This window comes from Bactrocera neohumeralis, chromosome 4, assembly GCF_024586455.1.
Source record: "Bactrocera neohumeralis isolate Rockhampton chromosome 4, APGP_CSIRO_Bneo_wtdbg2-racon-allhic-juicebox.fasta_v2, whole genome shotgun sequence".
Lineage (NCBI taxonomy): Eukaryota > Metazoa > Arthropoda > Insecta > Diptera > Tephritidae > Bactrocera > Bactrocera neohumeralis.
Window position 1 is genome coordinate 18,073,907 of NC_065921.1, and position 15,071 is coordinate 18,088,977.

Here is a 15,071-nt window from a genome sequence, read left to right on the forward strand (position 1 = left end):
AGTCAAATCTTCGTGTTGTTCAGGAAACGCAAATGCATCCCCAAAAATTTACCATTTGGTGCGGATATTGATATGACGGCAGCATCGGAGCTTATTTTTTCGAAATGAGACCGTTAACGTCAATAGCAAACGATATAACATAACGTTGGCCGAACTTCATTGTAGAATTTCAATGAAATCAACACGAACAATCTCTATTTCCAAGAAGAAGGTATGCCGCTTCATGCTAGACGTCTAGACATGGACACATTGCGTACAAAGTTTGGCGACTCGTTAATTTTGAGAAATGGCCCAGTCAAATGGCCGCAAAGATTACGTGATTTAACGCCTCTAGATTGTTTTCTCTGACGGTATGTTAAGTCAAAGGTTTAGGCCAATCAACAAGCAATGTTCGAGAAGCAAGAAGACAGCATTCAGCGCACTATAGCCGAAATTCCAGCTGAAATGCTGCACCGGGTTATACAAAATTGGCGTACACTGGTGGGGATATGCAAACGGAATCATGGTGGTCACTTGGCCGACATTTTGTTGAAATCATAAACGGCATAAAACGAAAAAAACGGAACCCATTCTGGAGTGTTTTATTTCATTGTAACATCATGCCGTTTTCGTTGGTTGACCATTTAGATTATTTATTGAGACCACTGCATATGATTTGAAGACTTCATTCCGAACATAAACTTTCTTAAGTTCGAAGAAACTTATCTATAATACTTCCTCAATTTTAAAGCACAATTTAATTCTATGGGAAAAGAAAAATTAGAATTAGACAACTTATTTCCTAGCTATTATTACGATATTGGCCATCTTATCTACTCTACATTTAAGCTAAAGTAAAATGGTGTTATCGTTGAATCCATTTTTTTATGTATTTCTTAAAACTTCCCAAAAGAATGCAGCAAATATAAAATACAATGATTAGTTGACAATTCTATTCCCAAATAATAGACATAGAACTGTTGTTGGGTCCAACACCTACTAATTGTTATATACTGTGCGACAAAAAAGTACCCAGAAATTGTTAATAAAACGCAAACTATTTAATTATTCTTCAATAATTATTTTGTCACCTTCAAAGTAATCCCCACCAGATCTAAAACACTTTTGGTATATGTACCAACGAATTTTCCAGTCCTCGAAACACTTTTCACAAGCACTTTTTTTTCTACGGAGCGGAAATTTCAGTTTGAGGAACAAGAAAAAATCACATGGAATCAAATTTGGTGAAAACGGTGGTTGATTGATGGTATTCATTGCATTTCTGGCTTTCAGTCACAATATTGGCTTAATGCGATAGTGTATTATCATCGTGTAAAATCCATGAATTGTTCTTCCACAATTCCGACCGTTTTCGACGGATGTTCCCCCGTAAACGGCTCATTACGGCCAAATAGAACTCCTTATTGACCGTTTGTCTCTCCGGAACAAATTAATGATGCACCAAACACGAATATCAAAAAAATAAGTGAGCATCATCTTGATTTGTTTGCATCAAAACTCAAAAACCCATGTCTCTTCCTCAGTTATAATGCTTTCCATGAATGTGGGGTCAGAATTCGCACAATCGAGTATGTCCAAAGAAACCTGATTACGGTATTCTTTTTGGAAAAAATTCAGCTATATCGGGACGAGTCGAGTAAGAATGCGTTTCATACCCAAAATATCCTCTAAAATCATTCGAACGGACACACCAGAGATATCGAGCACTCTTGCCATTTCCTGACGATTTCCAAGCACCATACATTAAGCACTTAAGCATTTGCTGTAAACAAACTGGTTGACAGATCGCGCTTATATTAGGCATAGTAATTAAGGACAGTCCTACCAACTTAGAAAAATAATTTTTTTTTTTTAAATATCAATTACCCGGGGAATTTAATTGCAATTTGCGGGTGCTTTTTTGTCACAATGTATAAACTCTCCATACCATGACCCACCAGTTTGTTGACCTGACCAAAATCTAATTTTTGCCAATCCAAAAATTGCCAAAATTTTGGGTAGAATTTGCCTTTTGTTTAAAACGCCAACACTTTCATTTTACAAACGATATCCTCTAGCGGAACAGACCGAAACCATTGCGGCAGTGGAAAACCTTTTTTACCGCCGTCATAGATCGCTTATAATTCGAACAATATTTAATTTTTTCCTAAAAGATTTTACTGTATTTTCTTAAAATATGTGTAGATATATCGTCCAAATGTTAAAACTGTTAGTAGTTTCCTTTAATTTCTAAAAATTGTTTTTCTTAGTTGTTACATTTGGTGTGCACCTTAACATCCCATGTACTTATGATAAACCGTAGAGTCTTAGATACTACCAACTTTATTATAAACACCGTTCCTCGTAAGTTTTAGAATGAGCAATTGCAACATAACTCCAGCCAACTTTTTTCAAACACAAATTTTGCCTAACTGACTACTTCCAGCTGGGCACGCAAATGCATTACAATTTGCTATGAACTATTTTTTTGCTAATCGGTAAAAGTTGAAAAGTTAACGGTACACTTTGCTCGTTGCGTGAATTGGCCCAAGGGTACGATGCATTCATTTTATCATCATTTATATAGCTGCACGCAAACAAATACACGCATGCATACATGCATGCGCTCCTTAGACTCCTTAGGCACTTACAACTGAACTGTGAGATTCTGGCATTGTTTCATGCTGCTACTCAGCAATTTTTCCGCCACTTGTGTACGAAACTTGTGCGCATTGCAAAGTGGAAATTATTGCTTTGTTTGCAAACTTACCCATTTTTGTGCCTGCATCCTGTGATGTGCGTCTGCTTTATGATTTCCAAATTGTGATTACAACAAAGTTTGTGAAAACATTTAATTTTTCCCATTTCGGGTTTTCATATGTCCAAATGGTAAAATAGCAGCGATAAAAGACGAGAGAGAGAAAATCGTAGTTTATAAAATGCTTATGCAAATTTTTGCTGAAACTCGGTGTCAGTTGTAAACCGCAAAATTACACTTTTACAAGTGATAAGTTTTAACGAGAATCTCTGTTTGTGATTCAACAATGCAATGTTATGCCATGTTACGTTATGTTTTGGCTTAAATGTGAGGTGGCAAAATTCACTCAGTGAAGTGGAAAAGTTACAAAAAGGAACAGAATTTAAGGTAAAGGGGCACACCACGTCTGACAGCCTGAATAAAAGCGATTTATAGGAATTAAAAATAAAAATAACTACAAGGACTGCTTTACAATTTTAAGAGCATATTTATATTTTAAGATATTTTAAGAACACACAGTTTCGAAGAAAAAATTAAATACTTTTCAATTTACACACGTTCTCCGACGACACCAAATAAAATGTTCAGCCCTTCGCAGCTTTATGAAAACTAAAAAAAAATATTTTTCATATGATATTGTCGGCAAAAACAGCAAAAATTGACAAAATGGCAGCGCTTTTAAAAAAAGTTGCATTTACCCAATTGTCGTTTTAGGTCTCCTGTATTCACTGTAGCAAATTAAAAAAATGTTATATCGAAAAAAACACGTTTAAAGACAAACTGACTAAGCGGACTGAACTTAGCGTTTAAAAAAAAACGTTTAAAGACAAACCGACTAAGCGGACTGAACTTAGCGTTTACTTTTTAGAAAGCTGTAAATCAAAAACTTATTTAGATATTGATTTAAAATTTGAGTATATTATTTTTAAAATGGGGATACCACTCGGAATATGAAAAAAGAAAAATCGTATATTTTTACTTTCACACTAGGTGTGATGCTTAACATTATTTTGTTGTGTTTCAGATGTTCATGTAATCTCTGAAACATGTTGAATAGCCAGGCTTTGAAATGCATGTTAAGCTATTTATAAATATAGCTAGTTATAACGGGTGATTCAAGTTTTTAATAGCCTTTTTTGACAGTTCATGCATGAGTAGTGTCAAGCTTACATGTTATTTTTGTTTAGTATTGTTTCGGATTTCATCATGGAAAGATTTACGCCTGAACAACGTTTAAAAACTGTTCAACTTTATCACAAAAATTGACGTTGGGTGAAAAATGTGTTTCGCGCGCTTCGTTCAACTTATGACAACATAATCGGTCTTCTGAGCCTACTATTCGCAACACCATCACCCATCTTGGGACCCAGCATTCTTAATTGGAAAATATTCGACCGAATAGACCACGTCCAGCACGCAGTGAATAAAATATAGTAGCCGTAGTTGACAATGTAAAGCAACTCGAACTGATGTTTGGAACGACTTGACGCTTAAATTGAAAGCGTACAAAATACGGCTTGCGCAAGAACTAAAGCCGCTCTTGATAAGTTCCAAAAAGATCCGACGTTTTTGAGACAAATTTTGTTCAACGATGAAACCCACTTCTGCCTTAATGGGTATGTAAACAAGCAAAATTGCCGCATTTGGGACGAATATCAATCTGAAGAGATTCAAGAGCAGCCATTTCAACCAGAAAGATCAAAATTTTTGTGTCGTTTGTGGGACGATGGAATAATCGGGCCATATTTCTTCAAAAATAATGCCGGTGGGAACGTAACCGTCAATAGCGACCGTTATCGCGCCATAATAACCGACTATTGTTTTGGTTTCAAGAAGACGGCGCCCTTTACCACACATCGCATCAATCAATGGATTAATTGGGGGAATACTTCGGTGAGGCGATAATTTCATTCAGGCCTTTTAGCAAAACATCACGCGTATCATTCGCCAGTTTTCAGTCAAAATGCTCGAACGAGTCATCGAAAATTATACTTAACGGAAGAACCCCCTCAGACGTAGCCGCGGCCAACATTTGAAAGAGATAATATTCAAAAAATAAATTCCAAAGAATGCTCTTTCGAATGATAATAAACATTCCCCATTAAATTTGAGGCTTCTGTGTTTTTTATTTAAAACTGAACTGGAACTGGACCACCCTTTATGTGGCACCTATAGCTATAATGTTTCGATGTAAATGATATATTTCGACAATAAACTATGCCAAATTTTGTAAAGATATCTTTTCAAATAAAAAGTTTGCCATACAAAGACTTGATATTGACTGATCAGTCTGTGTGGCAGCTAAGTACTATAATGATCCGTTATTGATGATTCCGACAAATGAGCAACACCTTGGGAGAAAAGAGTGTGTGCCGAATTTTAGATCCATATCTCAAAAACTGTGTGACTAGCTCGTCACGCTGACTGTATACTTATATAATATAGTTCATGGGCAAACAAAATATATCACGGGCATAAAAATAACACAATTACTGCTATTTTCTGTAATTATGTTAAATCAAATAATTGAATTTGCATTATTAAGTTATTATATTAACGTGAAAACTGGTTAAAAATCTACTTAATAACTCTTAAGACTCCAGAGAAGCAGCGTCATGCTGAAGAAAAATGTCAATGATAAGTGGTTGCATTAAGTGGATATCATATTTAATTTAAACATTTTTTAATTAATTCATTTGCAGGATGCTGCAATCTGCGTTAAATTCCACTTGGAGCGCGAGAAGAATCCGCACAAATTCAACAGTCGCATGAAAAACAAGCTATGGTACTTTGAATATGCTACTTCAGAAACATTTGCGGCGTCATGCAAGAATCTGCACGAGAATATCGAAATTGTGGTAAGTGGCATGGAGAAGACAGGTGAAAATCCGCACTGCGAAAAAACTGTATGTGTGTGTGTAGATGAAATAAAATTATGAATTAACTGGCTGCAAAAGCCACACGAAAAGGTAACACGAGCAAAAAGTACCGTTACACTTGAAAGTTTGTGTATAAGAAGGTAGTATATGTATATATGTATATTTATATTTGTTCCATATATGCGTCAGCTAAGTAAGTGTTAAGCACCTGCCAAGTGAGTGTGAAGTGCTACCAGCTTTCAGGCGAAACTTTTCCAGTATCACCCTGAAAATTTCAAAAAATATCAGAACGAAAGTAAAGCAAAACAAGAACGGTACTGACACATTTCACAAGAACCCACAAGCTGGATACGTGTAAAAACGGGGTAAGCCGTAAATAGTTGCCTTGAGTGGCACTCATTCACAGAGACACACAACTACATAACAACATATACAGTTATGTCTGTTTCAAAAATCCAGCTCTTGGTCTTGTAGATACACTAAAGATCCCCTTTTGGTTTTCATTCTTATGCAATCTGCTTTCATCAAGCTATCAATCCAGCCGCAATGTCATTTCATGTTGTCGCATATTTTACCCGCTGAGTGAGTGTTTCGTGCAAACGCCGGTAAAACGCGAAAAATCCATCATTAACGTTCGGCACTTTAATCGCTGCCGCTACCGCTGCGATAGTGGCAAATCGCTGCGGAAAATATGCCGGAAATTCGACATTTTCGCTTGCCGTCTCTACTTCTCATTCGTTTTAGATTTTCGCATAAAGTTCAGCATTGATATGTGTGTTCTTTTCGCTTATGTGTGCTCACATAGCTTGGCGCTGATGTCGATTGAACACGCTGAAAATTTGCTCAACCGTAAATTATGTGTCCTTGCAGTTTGGTAATTTGCAGTCTGTAGTGACACGAGCTTATCACCGAGCGTCATTGCTTACGCCTCATTAGTGCCAATATTTAGAGGCGTTTCGAGTGAATGGGGTTTTCTTTAAATTAACGTCGTGGAAAAATTGGATAAATATATCATATATGTATATATGTATATATTGAAAAATTGCTTTCGGTGCTATAAATGTAAATTAGTATAATACAAGTACATATTTCTATACGACGAAGTTGTGCGTTTCACATTAAATATATTATAAAGTTTAAATCGCGAGTATCATATTGCTGATTGATTCCCATTACGACTAATAAATAATTTGTGAATAACTTTTTGGTCAATTTTACTTCTTAAACTTAGTTTGATGAATTCAGCAAAAATAAAACTATAAGTCACATTGAGTTTAAGGCGTATGGCCACTGTAGAATTTTCAAGAAACACCGATATCAAATTTAAAAATATAGTGATTTTGAGAGATCAAACACTAAAACCACTTTTTATGCCCTGAATAGAATATATTAAGTTTGCCACGGAATTTGCAACACCCTAAAGCAAACATTGGAGATACTATGAAGTATATATATATATAATACATAAATGACCAATGTGACGAGTTGAGCCGCTTAAAATAGTCATAGTAAGTCAGGCCTCTATGGCAGTCTGTCTGTATATACGCATCCTAATCCCTCAGTTTTTGAGTTATAAATCGAAAATTTTACACATATATTGGATCAGTATAGCTAGATGCTGATAGCTGATGAGTCAAAATCTAGTTCTTATATGGCAATCTTTTTTATTTGATTAGATATATTCAAAATTTGCTATAGATTATTCTCTAACACAACCCAACAATGATCGATTAAATTATTCAGATCGAACAACTGATCGCTGAAAATCATGTTCTTGAAAGAAAAACTCTTTTCTTTGGTAAGTTACTGTCAGGATATTTGAGATAGATTATTCTCGAGAACAACACAACAAATTTCGAAGAAGTTTTTCAGATCGAATCACTAAGGTATATAGATGCCATTCAAACTGATCGTTGAAAATCATGTCCTTATAAGAAAACATTTTTTTATTTGATAAGTTGCTGTCTCGAAATTTGACATAGATTATTATCAAAGGCAGCGCTACGATCTTCGAACAAATTGTTCAGATCGCATATGGTTGCCATACAAACCAAACGAACAGAATCAAGAAGAAGAATGTTTTTACTTTTATGTTATGAAAAGTACACCTGTGAAGGGCGTTATAAATAGTTAACGTTTTTTTTTTGGTTTATTCATGCACTTACTACTTTCCGGCAACAGCAACAAAGCATTTGATTAACGCAAGATCAGCATTTATATATGTAAGTAGGCAGCCTTAACACCCAAAAGTCTTACCAATATAAATTGAGTTAATTCAGAAGTGGTACTGGAAGGTTTTGCTATTTACTCAAGACAGAATTGATGATTTCAACACATACTTTTTTTTACGTTTTAGAGTGATCACCGTTGAAAAGTTGTGTGCACACATTGTACCATAAAAGACGATCTGTCGACCATGATTTCTTGCCAATAATTTTATTGGATAGACAAAAATTCACCTTAACGTAATATATGGTGATCTCCTAGTTAGATCACGTACAATTTCTAACCTAAATAATTATAAAAACACTCTACCAGACTCTGTACTGAACTACAATCTGACCATGAGAAAGGAAACCTGAACTTGATCACAAACAAATAGCCGTCAAACATATTCTTACTATATCCTGATACTTAAAACAAATGTCAAAGGAATAAAGAATATAAAATTGACCTATCCTTGTACCGAGTCATATTTCATAAACTTTGACACTATTCAAACTCTCCCCTCATCAAACACTAGGTTTAAAGATCGTCTTAAGACATGTCTGTACATCTGCCGTTGAACTGCTGCTAAAATCCAGACACACTCAAGCAAATACCAAGCAAAAAATGTAGAAACATACGTATATACATATATTTTTATTTATATTATAGTATTTATAGTTTTCTATGGCTACGTAACCTGAGTTAAAGTGCCGACCAAAGTGGTAGTACATGCAGAGTATATGGAGCATTAAAATGATATCAAATAAAAACGGTATAATTTAATGCTCAATTGCAAAATTCTTCTCCACGTATGTATGTCAGCTCAATCTCTACTACTTGCCAAACGTTGATCCACTGGCAACAGCTGTCGGTGAACATTTTACGGGCAATAAAATTAACAGCCAAAACATACATCAAATAAAGCGGGCATTTCCAAGCGCTTAGTTGCAGCACCTTTGTACTCAAACATCTTGATATACAAACATATATAGACTAATCATAGCCAGCGCAGAAACTTCTTCACGGTATAAGTATACATATAGACACAGAAGCACACCTGACAATCAAACGGAAGGAAGCAATAGGAATTTACATAAAAAATGCGTATGCCACAAAATTACATTGAAAACATTTATAAACACAAACATATATTATGTATGTATCCGTAAGAGGTTGGCGGCAGAGAGCCATTCATCCATTAAATAACTGTGCTTAATGTGCATTTGTATTCTAATATAACCATTTAGCAGCTAACGCCCACATATGCATGGCTTGAATGTCCTTTTATGTGGGATCCAAATAAGAAAAGGCGACTGCATGTGTAAAGTGCCAAGAAGGGCATAATTTGCGTAATGATGTGTTAGTAGCATTTTACTTTCTTTTTACACAAAACTGTCTTAAGGGGTTTTAATATACATAAATGTGTATCATCCTAATAAATACACCCATATGTATTAACACATGCAGAACGGCAGCACGTCGCAAACAAGCAACCTCAGCAATTTCCGTCAGGAAATTTCGTTGACCAATAAAGCCTAAACAAATATACCCCAATGTGAACGGAAGGAAGTTTTAACGTAAGAAAAATAAAATATCAAAAGAAGAGCAAAAAATAAAGAATCAAAACAACAGAATGACAATTTTTTACAAAAATTATGACTCCATTATATTGGTTGGTCTTAACCATTTGTGGCGCTTTTAAAGCACGCTCGTTTTAGCATAAATATGTTACAAATTGTGGTAGCCGCTTGAAAACACTGCCAGCAAGCAGTGACAAACGAACGAAGGCAGAACGTAAACGGAAAGTAATTTAAATAGCGTTGCGGAAAAATATACATATTTATATAAAAAAAAATAAATGCAAAACAAAACACAAAAAGGATTACAACAAAACAAACATATTTTCAGCTGTTCACTATGATTTCTAGTGGAAAATAACATTTTTCGTAGTGGCCAACAATGGACTATTGTTTCGGTTTAAATAGCCTTAACTTATACATATAACGAATTTTTTCTTCATTTCTTTACAGTGCGACGGTGTTTCACTAAATTTAGCCAATGGCCCACACCTACAAGGCGTCGCCCTGCTAAACATTCCTTACACACATGGCGGCTCGAATTTGTGGGGTGAACATCTGTCACAGAAGCGTATACGCAAAAGCGCTGGTCCATTCCGTAAAGGGAAGAAACTTAAATCTTCGGATAAAGAACTTTCGGCCACAAGCTTTACATCTGTGGACTTATCAGTTGCAACGCAAGGTGAGTGGAATTTAAAAAGAATAAATACGGGAATAAAATTTAAGAAAGTTGTTCCATATTGCAGTATTTAATTATGTGGTTAATAATAAACCAAAATTGAATTATAGGAACACCTAGGGTATGATCGTCTAAAAAAGGTGATCTTTTTACAATTTTTTTTTAAATAAAACTACTGCATGAAATATTTAAAAAATGTTAGGCTATGCCTATATTTTTATACCACAAATAGGAATGTATTGAATAAACACATAGAATTAAGAAAAAGTTATTTTGATTTTAGTGTGTGATTCGCTATTTCTAAATTTACTAAAAACAAAGTCCTAAACTGTTAAAATAATTTCGTCCTTCCCGCTGGTCGCAAACAAAAATTACAAAATATTATAAATTCGTAAGATATCGCCCATACAATGAACAACGATTGTTAAAAATATTTTAAATTAAACAAAATGATTGCACAAACTGGTTGAACTCAACGGCGACAAATATTTTCAATAAAATTTTCATATGCTATTTTTAAGAAAAAAGACTATTGACATATACAAAAATAATAAAATTGATTTTTTTATAAATTAGTAACAAATAAAACGCATCAATTTTTTTCATATGAACAATGCAGAAAAAATTATGAAAAGCTCAATCATCTCAATACCTAAGACAGCTAGTTATCTAACCTTTACGATTATGTACAATTAAAATTAAAGATGCATTATAATAATAAACCCAATTAACATGAAATATGAAATTACATAAAAATACACATATGAAATTATTTTAAACATTAGACTCACCCTGTAGCTGTTACTTTAAATTAACTGCATATAACTAACGGCACTTCTTCCTGCTTCCACATAATTGTACATATGTAGCGTTCGCTTTCCAGGCTTTTGCAAAAAACGCAAATAAAATTTTCACACTATAGTAACTTTAACACACGTTTCCTTTTACTCTTACAAAAACGATTTACACATATTTAACTTATTCACACTTTTTTCTTTATTTCGCGAAATTTACGAACACTTCCTCTTTTCTCATTGCGCACAGCCTTTTCTTTCCCTTTCGGGTTGCTTTTTATAAGATGCGCTATAAACTTTGCATGCATGCATATTTTCTTTTCGCACACAAAAACACTATACACTTTTTAAATAATATTATTCACTATTACATTACAATAAAATAATTACCACAAATAACACTTTTATTACACTAAACTGCAAAAATTAACACGAAATTTAACTTTTCACTCTACTACGTACGCGAAAAACACACTTTACCGAATATCAAAACCGAGCTGACGAAACTTTCACTTTTGTTATTGTGCCGAGTGCGACTACTTCCAATAAACGGCGCCATCTTACGAGATATTCGTTTGCGCAGAGGACTTAGCAACGAATGCATTTGCATATACATAACTGCATATATTTTATTTTTGCAAATTTATTTACTTTCACAAAAGAACATCGTACAAGTGATTCACTTCAACTCGGCGTTCACTTAGTAAATGCACTAATTAACAGTTCTTTTTAACAAAATTGTCAGCAATTTATACGAAATTGAATAATTCACTCGATCACACGCGCGAAAGTCACGCCACGCCGGACAACGATTTAAAATAAACTAGTCAAACGGAACTTGGCAAAGTGTAATAAATAATAACAGGGTGACCCGGCATTTTATTAATTAGAAATTATTAAAAAACTTTTAAGTCATTCATTTATTTATATATTTAGAATTATGCTAGAATATGCATAATTGATATTTATCGTATAATTATGTAAATACACTTACGCTTATTGTAGATTCATAACGTTTTTTGTAATATTTAGCATTTAAAATCACAACTTTTTTAATTTTCCTTTATTTTTGTTCGTTCTATCTCCCTGTAGATTTTGGCGATCGTCTGATTGAAGTTATTGGTTTGGAAAATTGTCTACATATGGGTCAAGTGCGCACCGGCTTACGCGCCTCCGGTCGACGTTTGGCGCAGTGTAGTGAGGTCATTATTAAGACGAAGAAAACATTTCCAATGCAAATCGATGGTGAACCATGGATGCAGGTACCTTGCACGGTATGTACAATAAGCAATTCACTAAAATAAATAAAATGTAAGCAGTTCAACATTTTTACACTATTCTTCTCTCTATACCGTTTAGATAAAAGTCACTCATAAGAATCAAGTTCCTATGCTAATGGCACCACGTTCCGAAAAGGGAAGAGGCTTTTTCAATTTACTATGCAGCTGATTTCGGCGGAGCGTTTCCGCTAGTAGTTCCTTAGGGCAGCCACTAATGGAGCGACACCAACAACAACACAAAGAAACCACCGTCCAACACATAGAATAGCTTTAATTTTATTGCATTACAACAAAAGTATGCGGAAAAAGGAAAAGGAAATGAAGTAAGCAAACAAAAGAAAAATAGTGATGTCAGTATATGTGAAACAAAGAAATACAAATGTTAAAGATGTTAAATGCAACCAATTACATACATATATAATGTATAAAAAAGCAGCAAGTTGTAAAAGCGAAGAACTACAAATTTTAATGCATTCATATAGTGAGCTTTAATTTATTTTATTACAGCATATTTTAGTTTAACTACAAATTGTAATATTTTAGGAAAATAGTAAATTTATTAGAGAAATAATGTTTGTAATAGTGAAATACACGATATACAACAAACTTTGTCGAAATATATGCATGTACATATATAAAACGCCACTGAATAAGTTTAACGTTAATAAAAAATATAATAATTAATAATAATCAAAATTATAAAATAAAAATAAATATCAAAATTATAAATTAAAAATAATTTTTAATTGACACTTTGATTATATGTATATCTAGTTGCCCAAGTGCTTCAAAGGCTTAACACAAATACAAGAGTCCTAGCCAGCTTTCAATGCGCTTTTTTAATTTTTGTATTAAAATTTGTAATACTTTTTAAATATTTAATACTGTGTAGCTTACTATTAAACAAGCTGTCAGCGAGTTTAGTAATAAATATTTGAATGGCCATCTGTAAGAATGTGTATATATTTAAAAATATAAATATTTATTAAAAATTACAGGGCAAACTCGAAACATCAAATTGTTAAAATTGCTTTGTCATAGTTATAGTGTTTTAATTAATGTAAATATTTTACATTAAAATACGAAAAATAGCCAATTTTATTTCTAGTCACATTTAATGACTTTAATTATTTTTATTTGATTAAATTTAGGTAATCGTACAATTAATTTATAATAGTAACCAAATACCATAGAGAAAAATTTATTTTTGCTAATTTTTTATAATTATTTTTTTTTCTATTATTAAAATTCTACCAACTTTACCATTTTTATTAATTTCTATTTATTCTTTAGTTATAAAACATTTATTATAGCGCACCCTGTTATCCTTATGTTTACAATTTCAATGGTACTTAAATTTACAAAAATAGAAATTATTCGCAAAAATCAATCTTTATCAACATTTGTTACATATTTTATTAAAAATAAGTGATTTTGTTTAAATAAGAAGTTTTTTCGATTTATTAGTGCACACAGTTCTAATTTTCTTTGCTTTTTTTAGAAATATTTTTTTGTAATTGCTTTTTGTAAAAAGCAAAGCAAAAGTAATTTGATACAACCGATATCAAGTGTAAATAAATGATATTATGATATTGGTTTATACAAAAGAAATAAAAATATCGTGAAGGAAAATATATCAGTAAATGGTGCAGCTTTAATGGAATTTTCAAAGAAAACAAATTGCATATTAAGTATACAAATTATTACATACATACTTAAATAGTTATAAAATATTAACATAGTACATATTTATATATGTGCATATGAATAGTTAAAGTAACGTATTTATGAAATAAAGTAAATTAAAATTAAAGCTTACAAAGTGAAAAAATATTGTTTTCAGAATAATGGCTATATAGATAAACAACAAATTTTTTGTTGAATATTTGAAGTACTTCCATTTATATGCCACGATGTTTTACTAATTTTTATTAAGTGTTAGATTTCATTTAAATTAAAAAAATATATTTTCCTAAAACCAACTTTGGGTTCATAGAATTCTCAAGATCAATTTATGTATTCTTGTGATGTTAAAAACCTCATATCTATTACTTCAGAATCCTCTTTTCCATTTACATTTTGAATCAAGACAACCCAAAGCCTCGCTAATTATTATATAATGTGTGCCCTTCAACTAAATTGTTTAAATTTCAATTGAATTTATGGATTTCGATTATAATGCCGTCCGTTTATCCAACTGGTAAGATTAAGTCTTTAAGTGTATAACTAAAAAACAAACAAAAAATATTTTGACTTTAAATATTTCTGATTCAAACCCACATTACAGGGTTATAACATATAATTAAAAATACATCATATGTACAATTATTTGCATTCAAAATGTGCTTTTTCGAAATTAAAAAAAATATATAAAAATGTGTTTAATATTTTTTTTAATAATGTAAATACTTAAATAGTTACATAAGTAGGCTTACATAGATTTGCATATACTCAGTAAAAAATATGTAGATATATATAGTTATATACGTATTTTAGAGGTAGTTTGTAGTCTAGGCATATTGTATTGAGTTTTTAGAAATTATTTCAAACGAAATAAAAAGCATTTTTGAAAACATTTCATATGCGAGCATACACCACACAGCGCATACATATAGACGTGCGTTTCTGCATGTAAATATGTGTGAGTTAGTGTGCGTGTGTGCGTTTGCTTATGAAATAGAACACCACAGTAGGAGTTAACATTAATTATAATAAAACAAAAACAAACATGCATATTTAAAATTAAAATAAAAGTAATAGAGAATTATATACATACATACAAACAAATATAGAGCTATTTACACATATACATATGTAGTTAAACAATTTGTAGTAAATATATAGAAAACAATTCGTTAAAACAAAAAAGTGTTTAATATATACATATGTATATACATACGTACATATATACAACTGG

General features: G+C 32.5%; 1 protein-coding gene across 1 annotated transcript in view; it reads left to right on the plus strand.

Annotated features, from left to right (window-relative positions):
* LOC126756798 (diacylglycerol kinase 1) overlaps positions 1 to 12,462 on the plus strand; it is a 197,720-nt gene extending 185,258 nt beyond the window's left edge. The window contains exons 18-21 of the mRNA XM_050470188.1: positions 5,440 to 5,595; positions 9,855 to 10,083; positions 11,967 to 12,148; positions 12,234 to 12,462. Coding sequence (XP_050326145.1) covers positions 5,440 to 5,595; positions 9,855 to 10,083; positions 11,967 to 12,148; positions 12,234 to 12,323 — 657 coding nt within the window. The 3' untranslated portion in view covers positions 12,324 to 12,462. The remainder of the gene's footprint in view (positions 1 to 5,439; positions 5,596 to 9,854; positions 10,084 to 11,966; positions 12,149 to 12,233) is intronic.
* Positions 12,463 to 15,071: the final 2,609 nt, after the last annotated feature.